This window comes from Scyliorhinus canicula, chromosome 1 (genome assembly GCF_902713615.1).
Source record: "Scyliorhinus canicula chromosome 1, sScyCan1.1, whole genome shotgun sequence".
Taxonomy (NCBI): domain Eukaryota; kingdom Metazoa; phylum Chordata; class Chondrichthyes; order Carcharhiniformes; family Scyliorhinidae; genus Scyliorhinus; species Scyliorhinus canicula.
The window spans coordinates 112,110,765-112,130,964 of NC_052146.1; the positions used below are offsets into that span (position 1 = coordinate 112,110,765).

The following is a 20,200-nucleotide window of genomic DNA, read 5'->3' on the forward strand; positions in this document are numbered from 1 at the left end:
TTTTGATGAAAGCCATTTTTGGCACTGCAATGAGTGAAAACTAGATTTAAACATAGTATTTCATAGAAGATGGGCATGCATTGGGAGGTGAACGCATGTCTACAGATCTCAAGGACAGGAGAGGCAGATTGAACGTTTCAGGTTGGAACAGTGATTGTTTTCTCTCCATAGATGCTGCCTGATCTGCTGAGCATGTTCAATGTTTTCTGTTTCTTTTAAACCAGCAGTTTAATAGGATACTGCATTCCCCGTGCTATTTTTGTTTCTTCTGTTTTCTTATCAAATGCATTTTCAAGCTCCTTATAAATGACATCTGTATTTTGTTCAGTTATATCCTCCCGTATTCAGTATCATATTTTCACAGTAACTTCATTGCAGTGTTAATGTAAGCCTACTTGTGACCCTAATAAAGATTATTATTATATTATCACTTGGAGGAGAATAGTAACAGGACTTCTTACAATATAGTTTCTCTGTACTTGTTTACAGCACAACAACTTCTGATTTGAGTTTCTATTATATAGAATTCAATAATTTCAACATAGACGGTTCTGATATCTAGGGATGGTGGGTAGACATAGAAAGATACAGCTTTCTGCAGTTACAAGTCAGACTACCGCTTATGTACTCCCATCCCCCATCCAGCTGCCCGTCTGAGCTGCCAGGTGGCGGTGTTAATTGAATCATAGAATGATTTTAATTCACTTGGAGCCGTTCCCCTGCCTCCTCTGCACATTTTTGCTTCTCAGATAACACAATTTTCTTTTGAAAGCCACAATTGAACCCGCCTCTATCATAATCTCAAACAGTGCATTTCACATCCTAACCACTCACTGCATAAAAAAGTTTTTCTTCATTTTGCCATTGCCATTTTTGCCAATGTCATTAAATCAGTGCCCTCTGGTTCTTGATCTTAATAGCAGCAGAAACAGTTTCTCCATGTTTCCTCTGTTCAGACTGCTCATGCTTTTGAATACCTCTACCAAAAACCTGTCAACCCTGTATTGTTCAAGAAGAGTTGCAAATTGTGTAATCTAAGTGAAGTTGCTCAACCCTACTATTCCTGTAAATCTTTCCACACCCGCTCTAAGTCAGCTGCCTGTCTCAAAGCCAGCAGGTGGTGATGTGGGCAGCACAGTAGTAGCATAGTGGTTAGCACAGTTGCCTCACAGCTCCAGGGTCCTACGTTGATTACCGGCTTGTGTCATTGTCTGTGCGGAGTCTGCACGTTCTCCCCTTGTCTGCGTGGGTTTCCTCCGGGTGCTTTGCTTTCCTCCCACAGTCCAAAGATGTGCAGGTTAGGTGGATTGGACATGATAAATTGCCCTTAGTGTTTAAAAAGGTTAAGGGGGTTACTGGGATAGGGTGTTGTTTCCAAAGGCTAGTGCAGACTCGATGGGCTGACTGGCCTCCTTCAGCCCTGTAAATTCTATGCCCTTGGAGGAACCCTCCTGTCTGGAAAGTGCGAGGTGGTGATTCCCTGTTTCTTTGCCGACAGATGGCGATAAAAACAAATTACGGCCGATGCTGGAATCTGAAACAAAATCAGAAAATACTGGACAATCTCAGCTTTGACAAAGAGCCATTCAGACTCGAAACCTTAGCTCCCTTCTATCTCCACAGACGCTGTCAGACCTGCTGAGATTGTCCAGTATTTTCTGTTTTTGTTTCCGACAGATGGCGATGTCGCTGGAGGTTGATTGGTTGAATCCAAGCCGCCAGATGGCGCTGTTAGTCAGACTCCAAGCCGCCGTGGTGATGTTAGTGGAGGCTGATCGCTGACAGTGCCGATTCCCTCTACGAGCCGCCAGGCGGCGCAATTTGCTAGCGGCTGGATGCTGTCTCCGATCCGCCTGGTGGCCGTACTGCTGGAGGCCGAGCCCGATTCCTATTCGCCAGGTGGCGGTGTAGATGGAGGCCAATCCCTGACTCCCTTGTGTCCAGCCCAGTGGTGTTGCTGGAGTCACTTTCTGACTGCGTTCAGCCTGGTGGCGGTGTTGCTGAAGGTCGCTCTCTGACGGCGTTCCGCCTGGTGGCGGTGTTGCTGGAGGCCGCTCTCTGACGGCGTTCCGCCTGGTGGCGGTGTTGCTGGAGGCCGCTCTCTGATGGCGTTCCGCCAGGTGGCGGTGTTGCTGGAAATCGCTCTGTGACGGCGTTCCGCTAGGTGGCGGTGCTGCTGGAGGCCGCTCTCTGATGGCGTTCCGCCTGGTGGCGGTGTTGCTGAAGGTCGCTCTCTGACGGCGTTCCGCCTGGTGGCGGTGTTGCTGGAGGCCGCTCTCTGATGGCGTTCCGCCTGGTGGCGGTGTTGCTGGAGGTCGCTCTCTGACGGCGTTCCGCCTGGTGGCGGTGTTGCTGGAGGTCGCTCTCTGACGGCGTTCCGCCTGGTGGCGGTGTTGCTGGAGGCCGCCCGGTTTTTCCGGTTCCTCCTGTCCACGTTGTGTGTCGGCTCCTCATTTGTTGGATGTTGAGGGAGGCGGTGAATCTGAGCGGCCGGTACCGGGTCTGAGAGCCGAGACCCAGGGCCGTGAGGGGGAAATCCCCGGCGGCTCTGGTAATGAGAGAGTGCGAGTACCGGCAGATCGCGCTGGCGCCCGGCAACGGCTCCGCCCCGGCCCCCCAGGCCCCGGCCTCAGGGAAGCAGCGGCGCCGGCGGAAGTGGGAGTCGTTCGCGGGAAAGAACCGGTTCTTCTGTGACGGGCGGTTGATGAGCGGACGGCACAGTGGCGCCTTCTACCTGACCCTGGGCCTCATCCTCACTACCAGCGGCCTCTTCTTCGGCTTCGAGTGAGTCTTCCTCCTGCTTCAGTTGGGACTGGCTGACAGTGCCCCCCCGGGGGGGGGGGGGGGTCAGTAACTGTCAGTGTTGGGGGGGGTCAGTAACTCACAGTGTTTGGGGGTCAGAAACTCTGTCAGTGTTGGGGGGGTCACTAACTGTCAGTGTTTGGGGGGTCAGTAACTCTGTCAGTGTTGGGGGGGTCACTAACTGTCAGTGTTTGGGGGGTCAGTAACTCAGTCAGTGTTTGGGGGGTCAGTAACTCACTCAGTGTTTGGGGGGGGTCAGTAACTCACTCAGTGTTTGGGGGTCAGAAACTCAGTCAGTGTTGGGGGGGGGGTCACTAACTCAGTCAGTGTTTGGGGGGGGGTCAGTAACTCACTCAGTGTTTGGGGGTCAGTAACTCACTCAGTGTTTGGGGGGGGTCAGTAACTCTGTCAGTGTTGGGGGGGGTCAGTAACTCTGTCAGTGTTGGGGGGGGTCAGTAACTCTGTCAGTGTTAGGGGGGGCACTAACTGTCAGTGTTGGGGGGGTCAGTAACTCTGTCAGTGTTGGGGGGTCAGTAACTCTCAGTGTTGGGGGGGTCACTAACTCAGTCAGTGTTGGGGGGTCAGTAACTCTGTCAGTGTTTGGGGGTGTCAGTAACTCGGTCAGTGTTTGGGGGGGTCAGTAACTCAGTCAGTGTTTGGGGGGTCAATAACTCACTCAGTGTTTGGGGGGGGGGTCAGTAACTCTGTCAGTGTTGGGGGGGGGGTCAGTAACTCTGTCAGTGTTGGGGGGGGTCACTAACTGTCAGTGTTGGGGGGGGGGGTCACTAACTGTCAGTGTTGGGGGGTCACTAACTCTGTCAGTGTTTGGGGGGTCAGTAACTCTGTGTTGGGGGGGTCACTAACTCAGTCAGTGTTTGGGGGGGGGGTCAGTAACTCACTCAGTGTTTGGGGGTCAGAAACTCAGTCAGTGTTTGGGGGGGGTCACTAACTCAGTCAGTGTTTGGGGGGGGGGGGTCAGTAACTCACTCAGTGTTTGGGGGTCAGAAACTCAGTCAGTGTTTGGGGGGGTCAGTAACTCTGTCAGTGTTGGGGGGTCAGTAACTCTCAGTGTTGGGGGGGTCACTAACTCAGTCAGTGTTGGGGGGTCAGTAACTTTGTCAGTGTTTGGGGGGGTCAGTAACTCAGTCAGTGTTTGGGGGGGGTCAGTAACTCAGTCAGTGTTTGGGGGGGGGGGTCTGTAACTCAGTCAGTGTTGAGGGGGGTCAGTAACTCACTCAGTGTTTGGGGGGGTCAGTAACTCTGTCAGTGTTGGGGGGTCAGTGACTCAGTCAGTGTTTGAGGGGGGGTCAGTAACTCCATCAGTGTTTGGGGGGAGCTCCTGGGGAGTGTCAATAACTCAGTGAGTGTTTGGAGGGGGTCTTGGGAGGGGTCAGTACTGTGTCAGTGTTGGGGGGTGAATAACCTGGTCAGTGGCTGGGGGTCCTTGGGGGATGGGGTCAGTAAGTCAGTGTTGCAATACGGGTCCTGCAGAGGGCGGGAGGGGGGGGTGTCTGTAAGTTAGTCAGCATGTTCGGAATTAGGGGTGTTTGTGGGGGGGGGGAAGGCTGTAACTTGCTCAGCGTGTGGTCTATGGTGAGCTTGTGTTGGTGGATTTATGTCTATGATCTTGACTTGAGGGTGTTTGAGGTAAAGAATGTGAACATCTGGTGCCTGAGGCGTCCAGTAATAGGCCACACAAAACATACTCATGATAAATGAAAGAGTAAAGGGGCAGTTATTTTTTTTAAACTAAATTTTAGGGTACCCAATTATTTTTTTCCAATTAAGGGGCAATTTGGCGTGGCCAATCCACCTGTCCTGCAGATCTTTGGGTTGTGGGGGTGAGACCCATGCAGAAACGGGGAGAATGTGGAAACTCCACACGGACAGTGACCCGGGGCTGGGATCGAACTGAGGTCCTCTGCGCTGTGAGGCAGCAGTGCTAACCACGGTGCCGCCCTGAGAGGGCAGTTTTGTTCCCAGTTCTAGCAATTGAAGAAATTGCAATGATGACAACCCAGTACAGACAATTTCACAAAAGGAAATTTAAATAAATTGAAAAGAGAAACTCTGGAAATACTCAGCAGGTCACACAACATCTGTGGAGAGAGCAACAGTTAACATCCTTGCTCAATGACTGTAAATCAGAATTGAAATTAGAAATGTTTAGTCAGTCAAGGTGTCAAGTGGACAAAAGGGAAGGTTTGTGATAGGAATTAAGACAAGATAGATCAATCTTTGAAAAATTTGGAGCAGAGCCCAAGGGAGTGGTAATGGGATAAGTAAACAAAAAGATCTTGTGGAGGTGCTAAGTTAAAGGCAGAATGTAAGCTGACGTCTGAAATCAAAATCCTTCAAATGAAAGAGAAAATGGGGGTTAGTGGTTACCATCTGAAATTGTTAAGCTCAGTGCTGAGTTCAGAAGACTGTAAAATGGTTAATCGAAAGAGGAGATGCTGTTCCTCAAGCTTGCTTTGAGCTTCACTGGAAGAATGCAGGAGGCATAGGACAGCGATATCAGTTTGAAAGCAAAATGGGGAATTAAAATGACTGATGAGTGGAAGCTTGGGGTCACTCTTGCAAATTGAACTGAGGTATTTGACACTGTAGTTACCCAACTTACATTTGGTCTCCATACTGTCGAACAGACTGTTGTGAGCAGTGAATGCAGTGCAATAAGTTGAAGGAAGTACACGTAAATTGCTGTTTCACACGGAATGAGTGTAGGGCCTTAATGGTAAGGAGATGGAAAGTAAAGGGACAGGCATTGCATCTCCTGGACTTAAGTGGAAAGTTGCCGTTTGAAGGGGAGAAGGTGTTGGGGTGGTTGAGGAGTGAATTAGGATATTGCAGATGAAATAGAATGTTGAAAGGGAGTGGCTGGTGATGGCAGAAATGGTGGAGGATGATCCATTGAATACAGAGGTTGGAGGTGAAGACGAAGGGAACCCTGGCTGTCATTTTAATTTTTCACCGTGATCTCTCACTGATCTCTCTGTCTTGATCTCCTGCAGTGTTCCACTGATGTTCAGCATAAGCTCAAGGAACAACATGTTATGTTTTGATTAGCCACTTCACTACCTTCCTGGCTTGACTTCGACTTCAACAATTTCAGACTGCAACCCCCATTTTGTTTCCCTTTTCTTTGCAGGTTTTGGTTTTCCTTTTATTTTTTTGATGGGCGGTTGTTCACCAGTCTGCCACGTGCCCCGCCTCTTGACACATCTTTTGTTTCTTTACTTGTGCCCTCACCACTCTCTTTGGCCTTTCAATGCCAACTCTTTGTCACAGATATTTTTACCTGTTGACAGTTTTATATTATGCAATGTCTTCAGGTATGGGTGGATGATTTCTGCCTGGCAGTCAGTGTACCGCTCTGTGTTTGTAAATGTTTGGGATGAGTTCACTGACCTGTGACTCACCATCATGAGGAAGTCTGCACATTATCGGGAATAGCTAGCTGCCTGTGGTTTACTGGAACTCTGTCAGTAATTGCATTACTGGAGATGGAAGTGAATGAGAATTGCTTCATCCAGCTGAGATGCTGCACGTCACGCAGTATCCTGTGACTTGCAGTTCACCAGCACTGATGATGATTGAATCAAGTCGCAATGAGGCAAATATTGATCTGCAACATTTTTCTTTAAAGACAATTTAAATGTGGTATTTTTGGCCGATAAAACAATGACATTGTATAGTACTGTACTAAAGGAAAAGCAAATAACGCATAGTACAAACCACAACTCCGTTCTCGCAAGGACCTGCCTAAACCACCCCCTACTCTACACTACCCTAGCCACCCCCACCCCCCAACTCCGGCGCACCCCGATAGTGAACTTAACCTTTTCTAGACCAAGAAAGCTCGCCATGTCCGATAGCCATACTTCGATCTTCGGGGGCTTTGAGTCCCTCCATGCCAACAGTATTCGTCGCCGGGCTACCAGGGAAGCAAAGGCCAAGTCATCGGCCTCCTTCTCCTCCTGGACTCCCGGGTCCTCCGACACCCTAAAGATTGCCACCTCAAGACTCATTACCACCCCAGTTTTCAAAACCCGGGACATGATGTCTGCGAATCCCAACCAGTATCCCGGAGTCTAGGACACGACCAGAACATGTGCACATGGTTAGCCGGTCCTCCGGTGCATCTAGCACACTTGTCCTCCAGCCTGAAGAATTTACTCATCCCCCCCCCCCCCCCGTGTCTGCGTGGGTTTCATCCCCACAACCCAAAGATGTGCAGGATAGGTGGATTGGCCACACTAAATTGCCCCTTAATTGAAAAAAATAATTGGTCTAAATTTATTTTAAAAAAGAATTTACTCATCCGGACCACCGTCATGTGGGCCCGTGCACGACCTTTAACTGGATCAGACTGAGCCTGGCGCATGTTGCGGTTGTGTTTACTCTGCCCAGAGCCTCTGCCCAAATACCGTCCTCCATCTCTTGCCCCCACCCCGCCCGGGAGCTCCTCCTCCCACTTAAGCTTTAGGTCCTCAGTCTGTGTATCCTCTGCTCCCATTCGTTCTTTGTAAATATCTGCGACTCTACCCTCATCTACCTCCCGCCTAGAAACTACCCTGTCCTGCCTCCCCTTTGGCGGGAGGCATGGGAAGGATGGCACCAGTCTGCGCACGAAATCCCGCACCTGTATCTAAAGTCATTCCCTCTCGCCAGCCCAAACTTCTCCTCCAGCGCCCTCATGCTCGGAAAGCTCCCTTCCAGGAACAGATTGCCCACCCTCGCAATCCCCGCCCTCCGGCACAGTTGATACCCACCGTTCATGTTCCCCGGGCAAATCGGTGATTGCCGCAGATTGGGGTCCATACCGATGCTCTTACTTCCCCTATATGCCTCCTCCACTGGCCCCAGATCAGCAGAGCCGCCACCACTATAGGGCTGGTGGAGTTCCGCACCGGCGGGAGCAGCAGAGGCTGCCAAACTGGTGCCCCTGTACGAAGCAGCCCCACCTGCTCCCAAACCGACCCCGTACCCACCATCCATTTCCTTATCATCGCTATGTTGGCCGCCCAGTAGTAGTTGCTAAAGTTCGGCAACGCCAACCCCCCCCCCCCCTCTGTTCCTTTCGAGCATCACCTTCCTCACCCGTGGGGACTTCCCCGCCCAAACAAATCCCAGGATAATTTTATTCAGCCTCTTAAAGAAAGACCTCAGGATGAAAATGGGGAGACACTGAAATATGAACAAGAATCTCGGGAGAATCGTCATCTTAACAGTCTGCACCCTCCCTGCTAGTGACAGCGGGAGCACATCCCAACTCCGAACCTCCTCCCTCGTTCCACCAGTCGGGACAGGTTGAGCTTATGCAACCTGCCCCAGTCCCGTGCCACCTGTATCCTCAAGTATCTAAAGCTTTCTCCTACCAGCCTGAACGGCATCCCCTTCAGCCTACTCTCATGCTCCCTCGCCTGAATTACAAACAACTCGCTCTTAGCCATGTTCAAATTATAACCTGAAAACCGGCCAAATTCCCTCAGGATTTCCATGATACCATCCATCCCCGCCATTGGGTCTGACACGTATAACAGCAGGTCATCCGTGTAAAACGAGACTTTATGTTCCACTCCCCCCGGACCAGTCCTTTCCAGTCCCTTGAAGCTCTCAGAGCAATTGCCAGCGGCTCTATGGCCAGCGCGAACAGCAGCGAGGTGAGAGGGCAACCCTGTCTTGTCCCGCGGTACAGTCTGAAGTAATCTGATGTTGTCCTGTTCGTCCTTACACTAGCCTCTGGGGCCTGGTATAACAGCCTAACCCAGTCAATGAACCCCTCCCCGAACCCAAACCTTCCCAGCACCTCCCACAGATAGTTCCACTCGACCCGGTCAAAAGCATCCATAGCTACCACGATCTCTGCCTCCCTGCTTTCCGGGGGCATCATGATCACATTAAGCAGCCTTCTTAGATTGGCTGCCAGTTGCCTCCCCTTTACAAACCCGGTTTGGTCCTCCGCAATTACGTCCGGTACTCCGTCCTCAATTCTAGTCGGCAAGATCTTGGCCAGTATCTTAGCGTCTGCGTTGATCAAGGAGATTGGCCTATCAGACCCACAGGCCTCCCGGTCTTTATCGTGTTTCAATAGTGGCCTGCGACATCGTTGGGGGTAGAACACCTCTGTCTCTTGCCTCGTTGAAAACCCTGACCAGCATCGGCCCCACTACCTGGGCAAAGTTTTTGTAAAACTCCACCGGATACCCACCCGGCCCCGGGGCTTTACCCGACTGCATGACCTTCCAATACCTCTTCGATCCTAACCAGGGCCCCCAGTCCGTCTACCAACCCCTTATATACTCTTGGGAAGGTCAGTCCGTCCAGGAATCGCCTCATCCCCTCCGGTCCCCGGGGGGGGGGGGGGGGGGGGGGGGGGGGGGGGGGGGGGGGGGGGGGGGGGGGGGGGGGGGGGGGGGGGTTCTCGAAGTGTACAGCTTACTATAAAAGTCCCTACACCTTCAGCCCTGCCGCGTCCCCCACTAGATTTCCTTCCCCATCCGCTATCCTTCCTATCTCCCTAGCCGCTTCTCTCTTCCTTAGTTGCTGTGCGAGCATTCTGCTGGCCTTCTCTCCATGCTCATATATCGCTCCTTTTGCCGTTCTAAGCTGCTCTACAGCCTTGCCTGTGGTCAGCACCCCAAACTCAGCCTGCAGCCTCTGTCGTTTCCTGAGTAACTCTGGCCTCGGGGACTCCGATTAGCTCCTGTCCGTCCGTAGAATTTCCTGAACCAGTCGGTCCGTTTCTGCCCTATCTGTCCTTTCCCTATGAGCTCGGATTGAGATCATGATCAGCTCCCCTCTCACCACTACCTTCAGTGCCTCCCAGAGCACTGCTGTTGAGACTTCTACGGTATCATTTACCTGCAGGTAATTCTGCATGCATTTCCTCAGCCTCTCACACACCGCCTTGTCCACAAGCAGTCTGTTAGGTGGCCCACTGATGCTGTGAATTGCAGTCATTTCTAGCCGTAGAGTGTACATTTGGAAAAGAAAATGTGAACTGCAGATCTTGTTACTTAAAGCAGGAGATTGTAACTGCAACCATTCCTCCTTTAAAGTGGGGTCAGTCTAGCACCATGCGGAGAGGTGAAGCTCTGTCCACATTAGTCTCTCAAAATGTTCCTGGGGCATATATAGCACGAGTTAAATACAGAGTAATGCCAGAATAAATACCTTCTGATAACTTCTTCCGCTTATTTGGTTGTGTGGTTTGTCAAATATGTTAGCCAGTGCCTGAGGAGATGCAAACCATCTGCATTTTGTTTTGACAGCTGTCCTTACCTGACGGAGAACCTGACTCTGGCCATTCCAATTATTGCGGGGCTGCTGTTTGTGTTTGTGGTCAGCACCTTGCTGCACACAAGTTTTAGTGACCCTGGGATTCTGCCACGAGCCACACCGGATGAAGCAGCCGATCTGGAGAGGCAGATAGGTAGCTGACAGTCCTCTAACTTGTGTAACTGATTACCTGCTGCATGATGGGGGTGACTGGCTGTCACGTGATTGTGGTGAGAGACTGCTGAGGTAACCTGTGCATTGTGCAACCTGCTCTCTGACAGGCTACTTGGAGGATGAGAATGGAAAGGGGTGGAAATTAGGTCAGTTATATCAATCCCTGGTAAAATATTTTTCAAGGACCATTCTGTTCTGGGCACTTCATAGCTGGGAGAATTTATTAGCCTTGGAGGGAATATAGTGCAAAGTCATCAGAATGGCAAGAGGGCTTAAAGGGGTAAATCATGAGCACAGGTTGCACAGATAAGACTTGTATTCCCTTGAATATGTTTAAGTGGCAATGTAATTAAGGTGTTGATGATTCAGTAAGTTAATAGGGTAGATGGATTCAAACTGTCTCCTGCAGTTTTAACCGCCTTTGGGTTTTATTAGGGCGAGTCCCTCAGTCCTGTTATGCTATAACAAATCTTTCTTTTCCAGATAACTCTGGGGGTTCCGGTTACCGCCCCCCACCTCGCACAAAGGAAGTGGCGATCAATGGGCAGACAGTGAAACTCAAATACTGCTTCAGCTGCAAAATGTTCCGGCCTCCACGGACATCACACTGCAGCCTGTGTGACAACTGTGTGGGTGCGTGTAGTATGAGGGAAGGCCTGGGTGGGGAGGTGGGGAGCTGGGTGAGGGCCGGCCTGGGTGGAGAGTTGGGTGAGGACCAGCTGGGTGAGGGCCAACCTGGGTGAGGGCAGGCCTGGGTGTTGAGCTGGGTGAGGGCCACCCTGGGTGTGGAGCTGGGTGAGGGCCGAGCTGGGTGAGGGTTGGCCTGGTTGTGGAGCTGGGTGAGGGCTGGCCTGGTTGTGGAGCTGGGTGAGGGCCGAGCTGGGTGAGGGTTGGCCTGGTTGTGGAGCTGGGTGAGGGCTGGCCTGGGTGTGGAGCTGGGTGAGGGCCGAGCTGTGAGGGCTGGCCTGGGTGAGGGTGGAGCTGGGTGAGGGCCGAGCTGGGTGAGGGCCGAGCTGGGTGAGGGCTGGCCTGGGTGTGGAGCTGGGTGAGGGCTGGCCTGGGTGTGGAGCTGGGTGAGGGCTGGCCTGGGTGTGGAGCTGGGTGAGGGCCGAGCTGGGTGAGGGTTGGCCTGGGTGTGGAGCTGGGTGAGGGCCGAGCTGGGTGAGGGCTGGCCTGGGTGTGGAGCTGGGTGAGGGCTGGCCTGGGTGTGGAGCTGGGTGAGGACAGGCCTGGGTGTGGAGCTGGGTGAGGGCTGGCCTGGGTGTGGAGCTGGGTGAGGGCCGAGCTGGGTGAGGGTTGGCCTGGGTGTGAAGCTGGGTGAGGGCCGAGCTGGGTGAGGGCTGGCCTGGGTGTGGAGCTGGGTGAGGGCCGAGCTGGGTGAGGACTGGCCTGGGTGAGGGCCGAGCTGGGTGAGAGCTGGCTTGGGTGTGGAGCTGGGTGAAGGTCAGCCTGGGTATAGAACAGGACTGGAACAAGGAATGTTGCATATATCTCACAAAAAAAGCAGGCATAGTTAGGTTCCCATAGAAAGTGGGCGAAGTGGAGGGAGAAGTTGGTATGGGCCGGTTCAGCAAAGATGAGGAGGATGATGGTGTGGGGGTTGGTTGGGTTGCCATTCAGCAAAAAACAATGTAGGGTCTTCAAGCCAGAGGAATAGGTGGTGGAGATGTAGAGGAATTGGGCATCCATGGTGAAAAGGGGATACTGTGGGCCAGGAATCTTAAACTGGTCAGTGGTGTCGGAAGAGTTGGGCATGTAGGTGAGATCTTCCATCACATGTTTTTCTCAACCGTGCTCCCATCCCTGGGGTTTGAGAGTTAAAATCAGGATACATAATTCACACACACGAAGAATAGGATGTGGCTAGAAGGATTGGAAAGTTACTGTGAAGGCATATGTGGCTGTGAGCCCCGGCATTGAATTGCCCTGTCTGATGAGAGGTTGACAGTGATTGATGTACTACTGTGAATGTTTGTCCCTCTTTTGCAGAGCGATTTGATCACCACTGCCCTTGGGTTGGAAACTGTGTCGGGAAAAGGAACTACAGATTTTTCTACATGTTTCTGCTCTCACTTTCCTTTCTAACTGCTTTCATTTTTGCCTGTGTGATAACTCACCTTACATTACGTAAGTCCCCCAAAGTTTATCTTGGATCTTTTTTGCTACTTCTAAAGTAATTGATAAAGTGATGATGCAAATTAAAGCAGGAGACAGTCCCAGAGGGAACAGGGTAGAATCGGAGCCGAAATGTGCGTAAACTAACCTTGGAGACTAGGTGGGGAGGCCATTGTCGGGATCAGATTGCTTTCTGAAATGACGTGTAGGGACCATGCTGAGTCTGGCCCTTATCCCAATAGAAATGAGTTGATGAGCATTCTGATTAAACAGGTGACAGACATTAGTTTGCACAGTGTCGACGGTGAGTTCCATCGTTACGTGGCTCCGGATTACTGTTAACTGGGGAGCGGGGATGGAGGAAGTGGCATGACCCAAGTAAATCTTTATACTTGAGGTCTATCTAGGGAAGAGTTTGATGTTACCTGGCTGGAGTTTGCATACATGTAAAAAGCAGGCAAAAGGAAGTTACTTTTCAATTATGTTAAATACAATTTGCATCAACTGATTTTCTCATAGTTGTACTTTGTCAGGGTGGGTAGTCCACACTACACTAACCTTTCTCATTATTTCACCTCCAGGATCTCAGAACATTGGGTTATTAAATGCACTCCAGGAGACTCCAGCAAGATATCCTTTCCTTTGCTGCTGCATGATGTCACCAGCATAGCTGTCAATTTAGAAGGGAATCATGATTCGGGAAAGGCAGGCTGCCAGTTTAACTTCTAAATTAAATTCAGATATTCTCTTCTCTCCTCCTCTCACTGCACTTATTCTCACTGTGGAGTGCACTTCTGCCGACACTCACTGGGGTGCAGTTCCTTGAGCATAGACTCTCACTGGGCTACAATCCCCTGGGCACGGACTCTCACTGGGCTACAATTCCCTGGGCACGGACTCTCACTGGGCTACAATTCCCTGGGCACGGACTCTCACTGGGCTACAATTCCCTGGGCATAGACTCTCACTGGGCTACAATCCCCTGGGCACGGACTCTCACTGGGCTACAATTCCCTGGGCACGGAATCTCACTGGGCTACAGTTGCCTGGGCACGGACTCTCACTGGGCTACAGTTGCCTGGGCACGGACTCTCACTGGGCTACAATTCCCTGGGCACAGACTCTCACTGGGCTACAGTTGCCTGGGCACAGAACTCATTGGGCTACAATTCTCTGGGCACAGACTCTCACTGGGCTACAATTCCCTGGGCACGGACTCTCACTGGGCTACAATTCCCTGGGCACAGACTCTCACTGGGCTACAGTTGCCTGGGCACAGAACTCATTGGGCTACAATTCTCTGGGCACAGACTCTCACTGGGCTACAATTCCCTGGGCACGGACTCTCACTGGGCTACAATTCCCTGGGCACGGAATCTCACTGGGCTACAATCCCCTGGGCACGGACTCTCACTGGGCTACAGTTGCCTGGGCACGGACTCTCACTGGGCTACAATTCCCTGGGCACGGACTCTCACTGGGCTACAGTTGCCTGGGCACAGAACTCATTGGGCTACAATTCTCTGGGCACAGACTCTCACTGGGCTACAATTCCCTGGGCACGGACTCTCACTGGGCTACAATTCCCTGGGCACGGACTCTCACTGGGCTACAATTCCCTGGGCACGGACTCTCACTGGGCTACAATTCCCTGGGCACGGACTCTCACTGGGCTACAGTTGCCTGGGCACGGACTCTCACTGGGCTACAGTTGCCTGGGCACGGACTCTCACTGGGCTACAATTCCCTGGGCACGGACTCTCACTGGGCTACAGTTGCCTGGGCACGGACTCTCACTGGGCTACAGTTGCCTGGGCACGGACTCTCACTGGGCTACAATTCCCTGGGCACAGACTCTCACTGGGCTACAGTTGCCTGGGCACAGAACTCATTGGGCTACAATTCTCTGGGCACAGACTCTCACTGGGCTACAATTCCCTGGGCACGGACTCTCACTGGGCTACAATTCCCTGGGCACGGACTCTCACTGGGCTACAATTCCCTGGGCACGGAATCTCACTGGGCTACAATTCCCTGGGCACGGAATCTCACTGGGCTACAATTCCCTGGGCACGGACTCTCACTGGGCTACAATTCCCTGGGCATAGACTCTCACTGGGCTACAATCCCCAGGGCACGGACTCTCACTGGGCTACAGTTGCCTGGGCACGGACTCTCACTGGGCTACAGTTGCCTGGGCACGGACTCTCACTGGGCTACAGTTGCCTGGGCACAGAACTCATTGGGCTACAATTCTCTGGGCACAGACTCTCACTGGGCTACAATTCTTTGGGCATGGACTTATTGGGCTACAATTCTTTGGACATGGACTTATTGGGCTACAATTCCCTGGGCACAGACTCTCACTGGGCTACAATTCCCTGGGCACAGACTCTCACTGGGCTACAATTCCCTGGGCACGGACTCTCACTGGGCTACAGTTGCCTGGGCACGGACTCTCACTGGGCTACAGTTGCCTGGGCACGGACTCTGACTGGGCTACAGTTGCCTGGGCACAGAACTCATTGGGCTACAATTCTCTGGGCACAGACTCTCACTGGGCTACAATTCTTTGGGCATGGACTTATTGGGCTACAATTCTTTGGACATGGACTTATTGGGCTACAATTCCCTGGGCACAGACTCTCACTGGGCTACAATTTCGCAGGTTTTTTTCCTTTCTGCAACAGCGCAAGTGCTAATTTTATATCCGAGTGTGGATGGTGAGAAGCAGCAGAATGGCTGAAGATGGAGGTTGTTCGCACACCTGTGGCTGGGAGTCAGGGGTGCTGTCTGATTGCTCCTCATGTCTCCTTCTCACATAGGTCGTCTCCCCTACCCATCCCCGGGCACTGAGGCTAGCTTCTAGTAATCCAAATAACTCACCAGCTGCATCAGTGAACTCAGCACAGAGCTGTGAATGAGCCTGGCACCACATGTCTTGTAAGTTACACCGAATGGTTCTTTTACCTCCTGCGCTGTAGAAGAGCCACGTTTTAATTTTGGTTAGACTAGAGATTGTAATTTTCAGAGCAGATCTGGTAGGTTTTGAGGAGGATTGATTCTTGGGGCAGACGCATACCCCAGGATTTGAACAGAACAATACTGACAGAACTGAATACAGACCTTATACCCCCTCCCCCTTTCACTCCCTGAATTGTGATGACCTAACACAACAATAACTTTGAAACTACTAAATCAATCAGATGCTGAGCAGAGCGTGAGGTTGCATGCTCAGTGCCTGAGGGAGCCTGAGTGGTTTACCTGTGTATAAATGGAGAGTTGGTCAGGCCAGGAGTAAGGAAGCTGGGAGGATGAGTATTGGGAGAGTTGGGATTATTTTTGAACTCCAGGAGGACTATTTCCTTGACTCCACTCACCGCACTCGAGCTGGTGGTCTGTTTTTTCTCAGTCTGGTCTATTCTGGGCCTCTCAGGGTTCCACACGTACCTGGTGGCTTCCAACCTGACAACAAATGAAGATGTGAGTAAACTGACTGTCTGTCCGTGTGTGTCTGTCCGTGTGTGTCTGTCCATGTGTGTCTGTCCGTGTGTGTCTGTCCGTGTGTGTCTGCCTGCCCGCCCACGCCCGTATCCCCGCCCACCCGTCTGCCCGGGTCGGTGTGCGCGCGAGCGCCTGCCTATGTCATTGCAAAACAGAACTCGCTGCCTGGCCTTTGTAAATGTGGCTTCACTTATTGTTCCATGGAGACGAGTTCTATGTGATCAATTAAATGGATCACAAAAGAACACCCAGCACCGTGGCGGAGTGGTGAGCTGCCTCGCAGCGCTGAGGAGCCAGGTTCAATCCCGGCCTCAGGTCACTGTGGAGTTTGCACATTCTCTCCGCGTCTGTGTGGCTTGCACCCCCACAACCCAAAGATGTGCAGGTTAGTTGGATTGGCCACGTTAAATTACCCATTAATTGGGGGGGAAAAGAATTGAGTTCTCTAAATTAAAAAAATAAATAAAAGAACACCCAGCCACACCTGTCTTGATTTATTATAAAGGTGGATGGGAGCACCTACACACCTGGACTAGTCAGCTTCATTTATTCTGATATCCAGCTTCATTTAATATACATGACATCCTGATATCCAGTTTGATATATCCAGAAACTTTGAGAATATCTGTTACAAATGTTTTTTCTTCAATATTTCCAATTAAGGGGCAATGTAGCGTAGCCAATCCACCTACCCTGCGCCTCTTTTTGTGGGGGTGCAGACATGGGGTGAATTGCAAACTCCACACCGACAGTGATCTGGAGCTGAGTCCACATTGCTGTGAGACAGCAGTACTAACCACTGCACCACCGTTCCGTCTGTTAGAAATGTTTATTTTATGTTTTGTCATTATTACTTGTTGCTGAATAATTCTGATCATTCTTCTATACTTCCATTATTGAAGTGGAGCTCAGCAGTCCATACGGATGGATGAATAAAGCTGCATGTTAATGCGTTGAACCAGTTGGTGTTTATTCAGATTGAAACCGCACACCAACCACTGAAATCCTTAGTCATGACTGGAACCTGCTTGATTGATTTCGCCACGAGCTTGTAGAGTCATTGCAACTAAGTATGGGGAGAGGAAGCAGGACTAATTTCAATCTTATTGTAAACACATTCCTTGGCTTCCGGAGTCCCCGTAAATTTTCGGGTTTACTGAATTTAATAAGGACATAGATTGCATGTCAACTTGTTCCTAATATTGCTGAGTAATGAGTGCAATAATTGGGTGCACCTCTAGAATTTGAGTTTGAATTGCACATTGGTGGGATGAAAAGTCAGTTGGTTTGACTTGGTCACTATGGTTCTGTTGTCAATCTTGTTATCTGTCAGTGTATCTCAACTACTCTCTTGGTCAGACTCTCTCTCTTAATTGCAGTCTCTCCCTGATGCTCAACCTGTCATGTTTGGGGTGCCTCACTCTGTTGACTTTTTAAAATTCTTTTTTTTTCTTCTAGAAATTTAGAGTACCGAATTCTTTATTTTTTTCCAATTAAGGGGCAATTTAGCGTGTCCAATCAACCTACCATGCACATGTTGGTTGTGGGGGTGAGACCCACGCAGACACAGGGAGAATGTGCAAACTCCGCATGGACAGTTAAAATTAATTTACGGGATGTGGGCATTGTTGGTTACGCCAGCATTTATTTATTTTAAAATATTTTTATTCTCCTTTATCACATTTTCTCCCGAATGTACACCCACCAACAATAAACAATAATCAGCAGCAAATATGTCAATCCCCAGAACAATAACAACAATCCCATCCTCCCACCAACTCCCAAACATTAGCCCGCATGTTTACATAAAGAAATGACAAAAAGGAATCAGGGATTACCCATAGTCACCCTTAGTACACACACTTCCCCCTCCCCCCAACCATCCCCCCCTCCCAACTAATGTTCGATGTTATCCAGTTCTTGAAAGTGCATAATGAATAATGCCCATGACTTGTAGAACCCATCCATCCTTCCCCTCAGTTCAAACTTAACCTTCTCAAGGGTCAAGTATTCCAACAGGTCCCCACGCCAGGGCAGAGGGTGGAGAGGCTGCTCTCCATCCCAGCAGGATCCGCCTTTGGCCGATCAACGAGGCGAAGACTACGATATCTGCCTCCGCACCCGTTTCCAACCCTGGCTGATCCGAGACCCTGAATATGGCCTCCCGGGCACCTGGGTCCAGTTTCACGTGCACCACCTTGGAAATTACCCTAAAAACCTCCTTCCAGTACTCCTCTAGCTTTGGACAGGACCAAACATATGAACATGATTAGTGCCCCCCCCCCCCCCCCCCCCCCCCCCCCCCCCCCCCCCCGCGCAACGTTCACACACATCTTCTATCCCTTCAAAGAATCGGCTCATTCCCGCCCTCGTGAGGTGTGCTCTGTATGCCACCTTCAGCTGTATCAGCCCCAACCTCGCGCATGAGTTGGAGGCATTCACTCTCTGGAGCACCTCACACCAGACCCCCTCCTCTATAACCTCTCCCAACTCTTCCTCCCACTTTGCTTTGATCCCTTCCAGTGGCGCCTTATCCTCTTCCAAAATAGCTCCATACACTGCTGACACTACCTCCATCTCCAGTTCCCTTGTTGTCAGCACCTCCTCCAGCAACGTGGAGGCTGGTTCCTCCGGGAAGCTCTGTATCTCCTTCCTGGCAAAATCTCGAACCTGCATTTATCTAAACATTTCTCCCTGCTCCAGCCCATACTTTGCTTCCAGCTCCCTCAATCCTGCAAACCGACCCCTAAGAAACAAATCTTTTAGAGTCTTAATCCCCTTTTCTTCCCATTTCTGAAAACTTCCATCCCACCTCCCTGGCTGAAATCTGTGGTTCCCCCGAATCGGCATTTCCCTTGACCCTGCCCCCAACCCGAAGTGTTGGCGAAACTGCCTCCAGATTTTCAATGAAGCTATTATTACTGTACTCACGGAGTATTTCCCCGGAGCTATCGGGAGCGGCGCTGTTGCTAGTACTTTCAGTCCCGACCCCCTGGACAAACTCTCCTCCATTCTGACCCACTGGGAATCAACCCCTCTGACCCAGTCCCGCACCATCTCCACATTTTCCTCCCAGTAGTAGTACATCAGGTTCAGGAGACCCAAACCCCCTGCCTGCCTTCTCCTCTGTAGCAGCACCTTTCTCACTCTGGATTTATTGCACATCCCCAGTTGTCCATCAGAAGGTAGTGGTGAACTGCTGCAGCCCCTGAGGTGTAGGTACTCCGACAGTGCTGCGAGGGAGGAGTTCAGAATTTTAACCCAGCGACAATGAAGAAACGGCGATATATTTCCAAGTCAGGGTGATCAGGTTATTCTGAGTAAGTGCCACTTGACAATTACTCCTTCCATCACTTTGCTGATAATGGAGAGAAGATTGGTAGGACGGTAATTGGCTGGGTTGCATCTATCCTGTTTCTTGTGTACAGGACACACCTGGACAATTTTCCAAATTGCCGGGTAGATGCCAGTGTTGTAGTTGTACGGGACTTTGTCTCCGCAAGGACTGTGTGGTGGTCACTTCTACCGAAAAATGAGGACAGATGGACCTGCAGCAGGCAGGTTGGTGAGGATGAGGTTGAGTATATTTTATCTCTTGTTGGTTCCCTCGCCACCTGCTGCGGTCCCAATCTAGCAGCTATGCCCTTTAGTACCCGGCCATCTCTCTATTTTAAAATTAAGTAAAGTATACTTTGAATGGTTGAGTAATAACTTGACTGGTAAATTGAGCGGACTGTTATTGGGTAAACGTGCAGCCTGACAGTGGGAAGGGGTTAGCGTTTTGCATGATACAGAAGGAACGCATGCACCTAAAAAGCAATAGCTTCAATTGTGTGGGTAAGTAATGATGGTCACCAAATTAGTTAACGGGCAGCCTTGTGAAAGAAAATGCATATACAAGGAAAAGTAGAAATCCAGCAGACTGGAGGAGCAATAAAGCACAACAAAGAAATCAATGAGGTACAAAAAAGGAATATGAAAAATGAACTTGCGAGGGATATCCAAACGAACAGCCGAAGTGTTGATTAAGTTTAATAAAGAATGTGGTACGGCAATCTGAGCTCATTAAAGGTGGATGCAGTTGACAGCAGAATGATAAGGCAAATATGTTAAATTAATAAGTTGTATCCATTTTCGAAAGAGATGAGAAAATATCAGGTAAAAGTTAACCAAAAATTATGGGAAGGGGAGGAACTTAAAATTCCTCTCTTTTTAAAATTTTTTTTTTTAAGATAAATGATTTTTTCTTCCAATGAAAGGGCAATGTAGCGTGGAAAATCCTGTGGGGTGAGACACACAGACACGGGGAGAATGTGCAAAC

At 50.6% G+C, this 20,200-nt stretch overlaps 1 protein-coding gene across 4 annotated transcripts in view; it reads left to right on the forward strand.

Annotated features, from left to right (window-relative positions):
* Positions 1-1,770: 1,770 nt before the first annotated feature.
* zdhhc18a (zinc finger DHHC-type palmitoyltransferase 18a) overlaps positions 1,771-20,200 on the forward strand; it is a 48,862-nt gene continuing 30,432 nt past the window's right edge. For 2 of the 4 annotated variants that reach the window (XM_038797881.1, XM_038797890.1), the window contains exons 1-6: positions 1,775-2,784; positions 10,080-10,240; positions 10,744-10,893; positions 12,250-12,387; positions 12,957-13,005; positions 15,756-15,858. In XM_038797881.1, the coding sequence (XP_038653809.1) occupies positions 2,555-2,784; positions 10,080-10,240; positions 10,744-10,893; positions 12,250-12,387; positions 12,957-13,005; positions 15,756-15,858 (831 nt within the window). In that variant the 5' untranslated portion in view covers positions 1,775-2,554. Of the gene's footprint in view, positions 2,785-10,079; positions 10,241-10,743; positions 10,894-12,249; positions 12,388-12,956; positions 13,006-15,755; positions 15,859-20,200 lie in introns of all 4 variants that reach the window. The other 2 variants (XM_038797898.1, XM_038797907.1) reach the window with 2 other exon arrangements.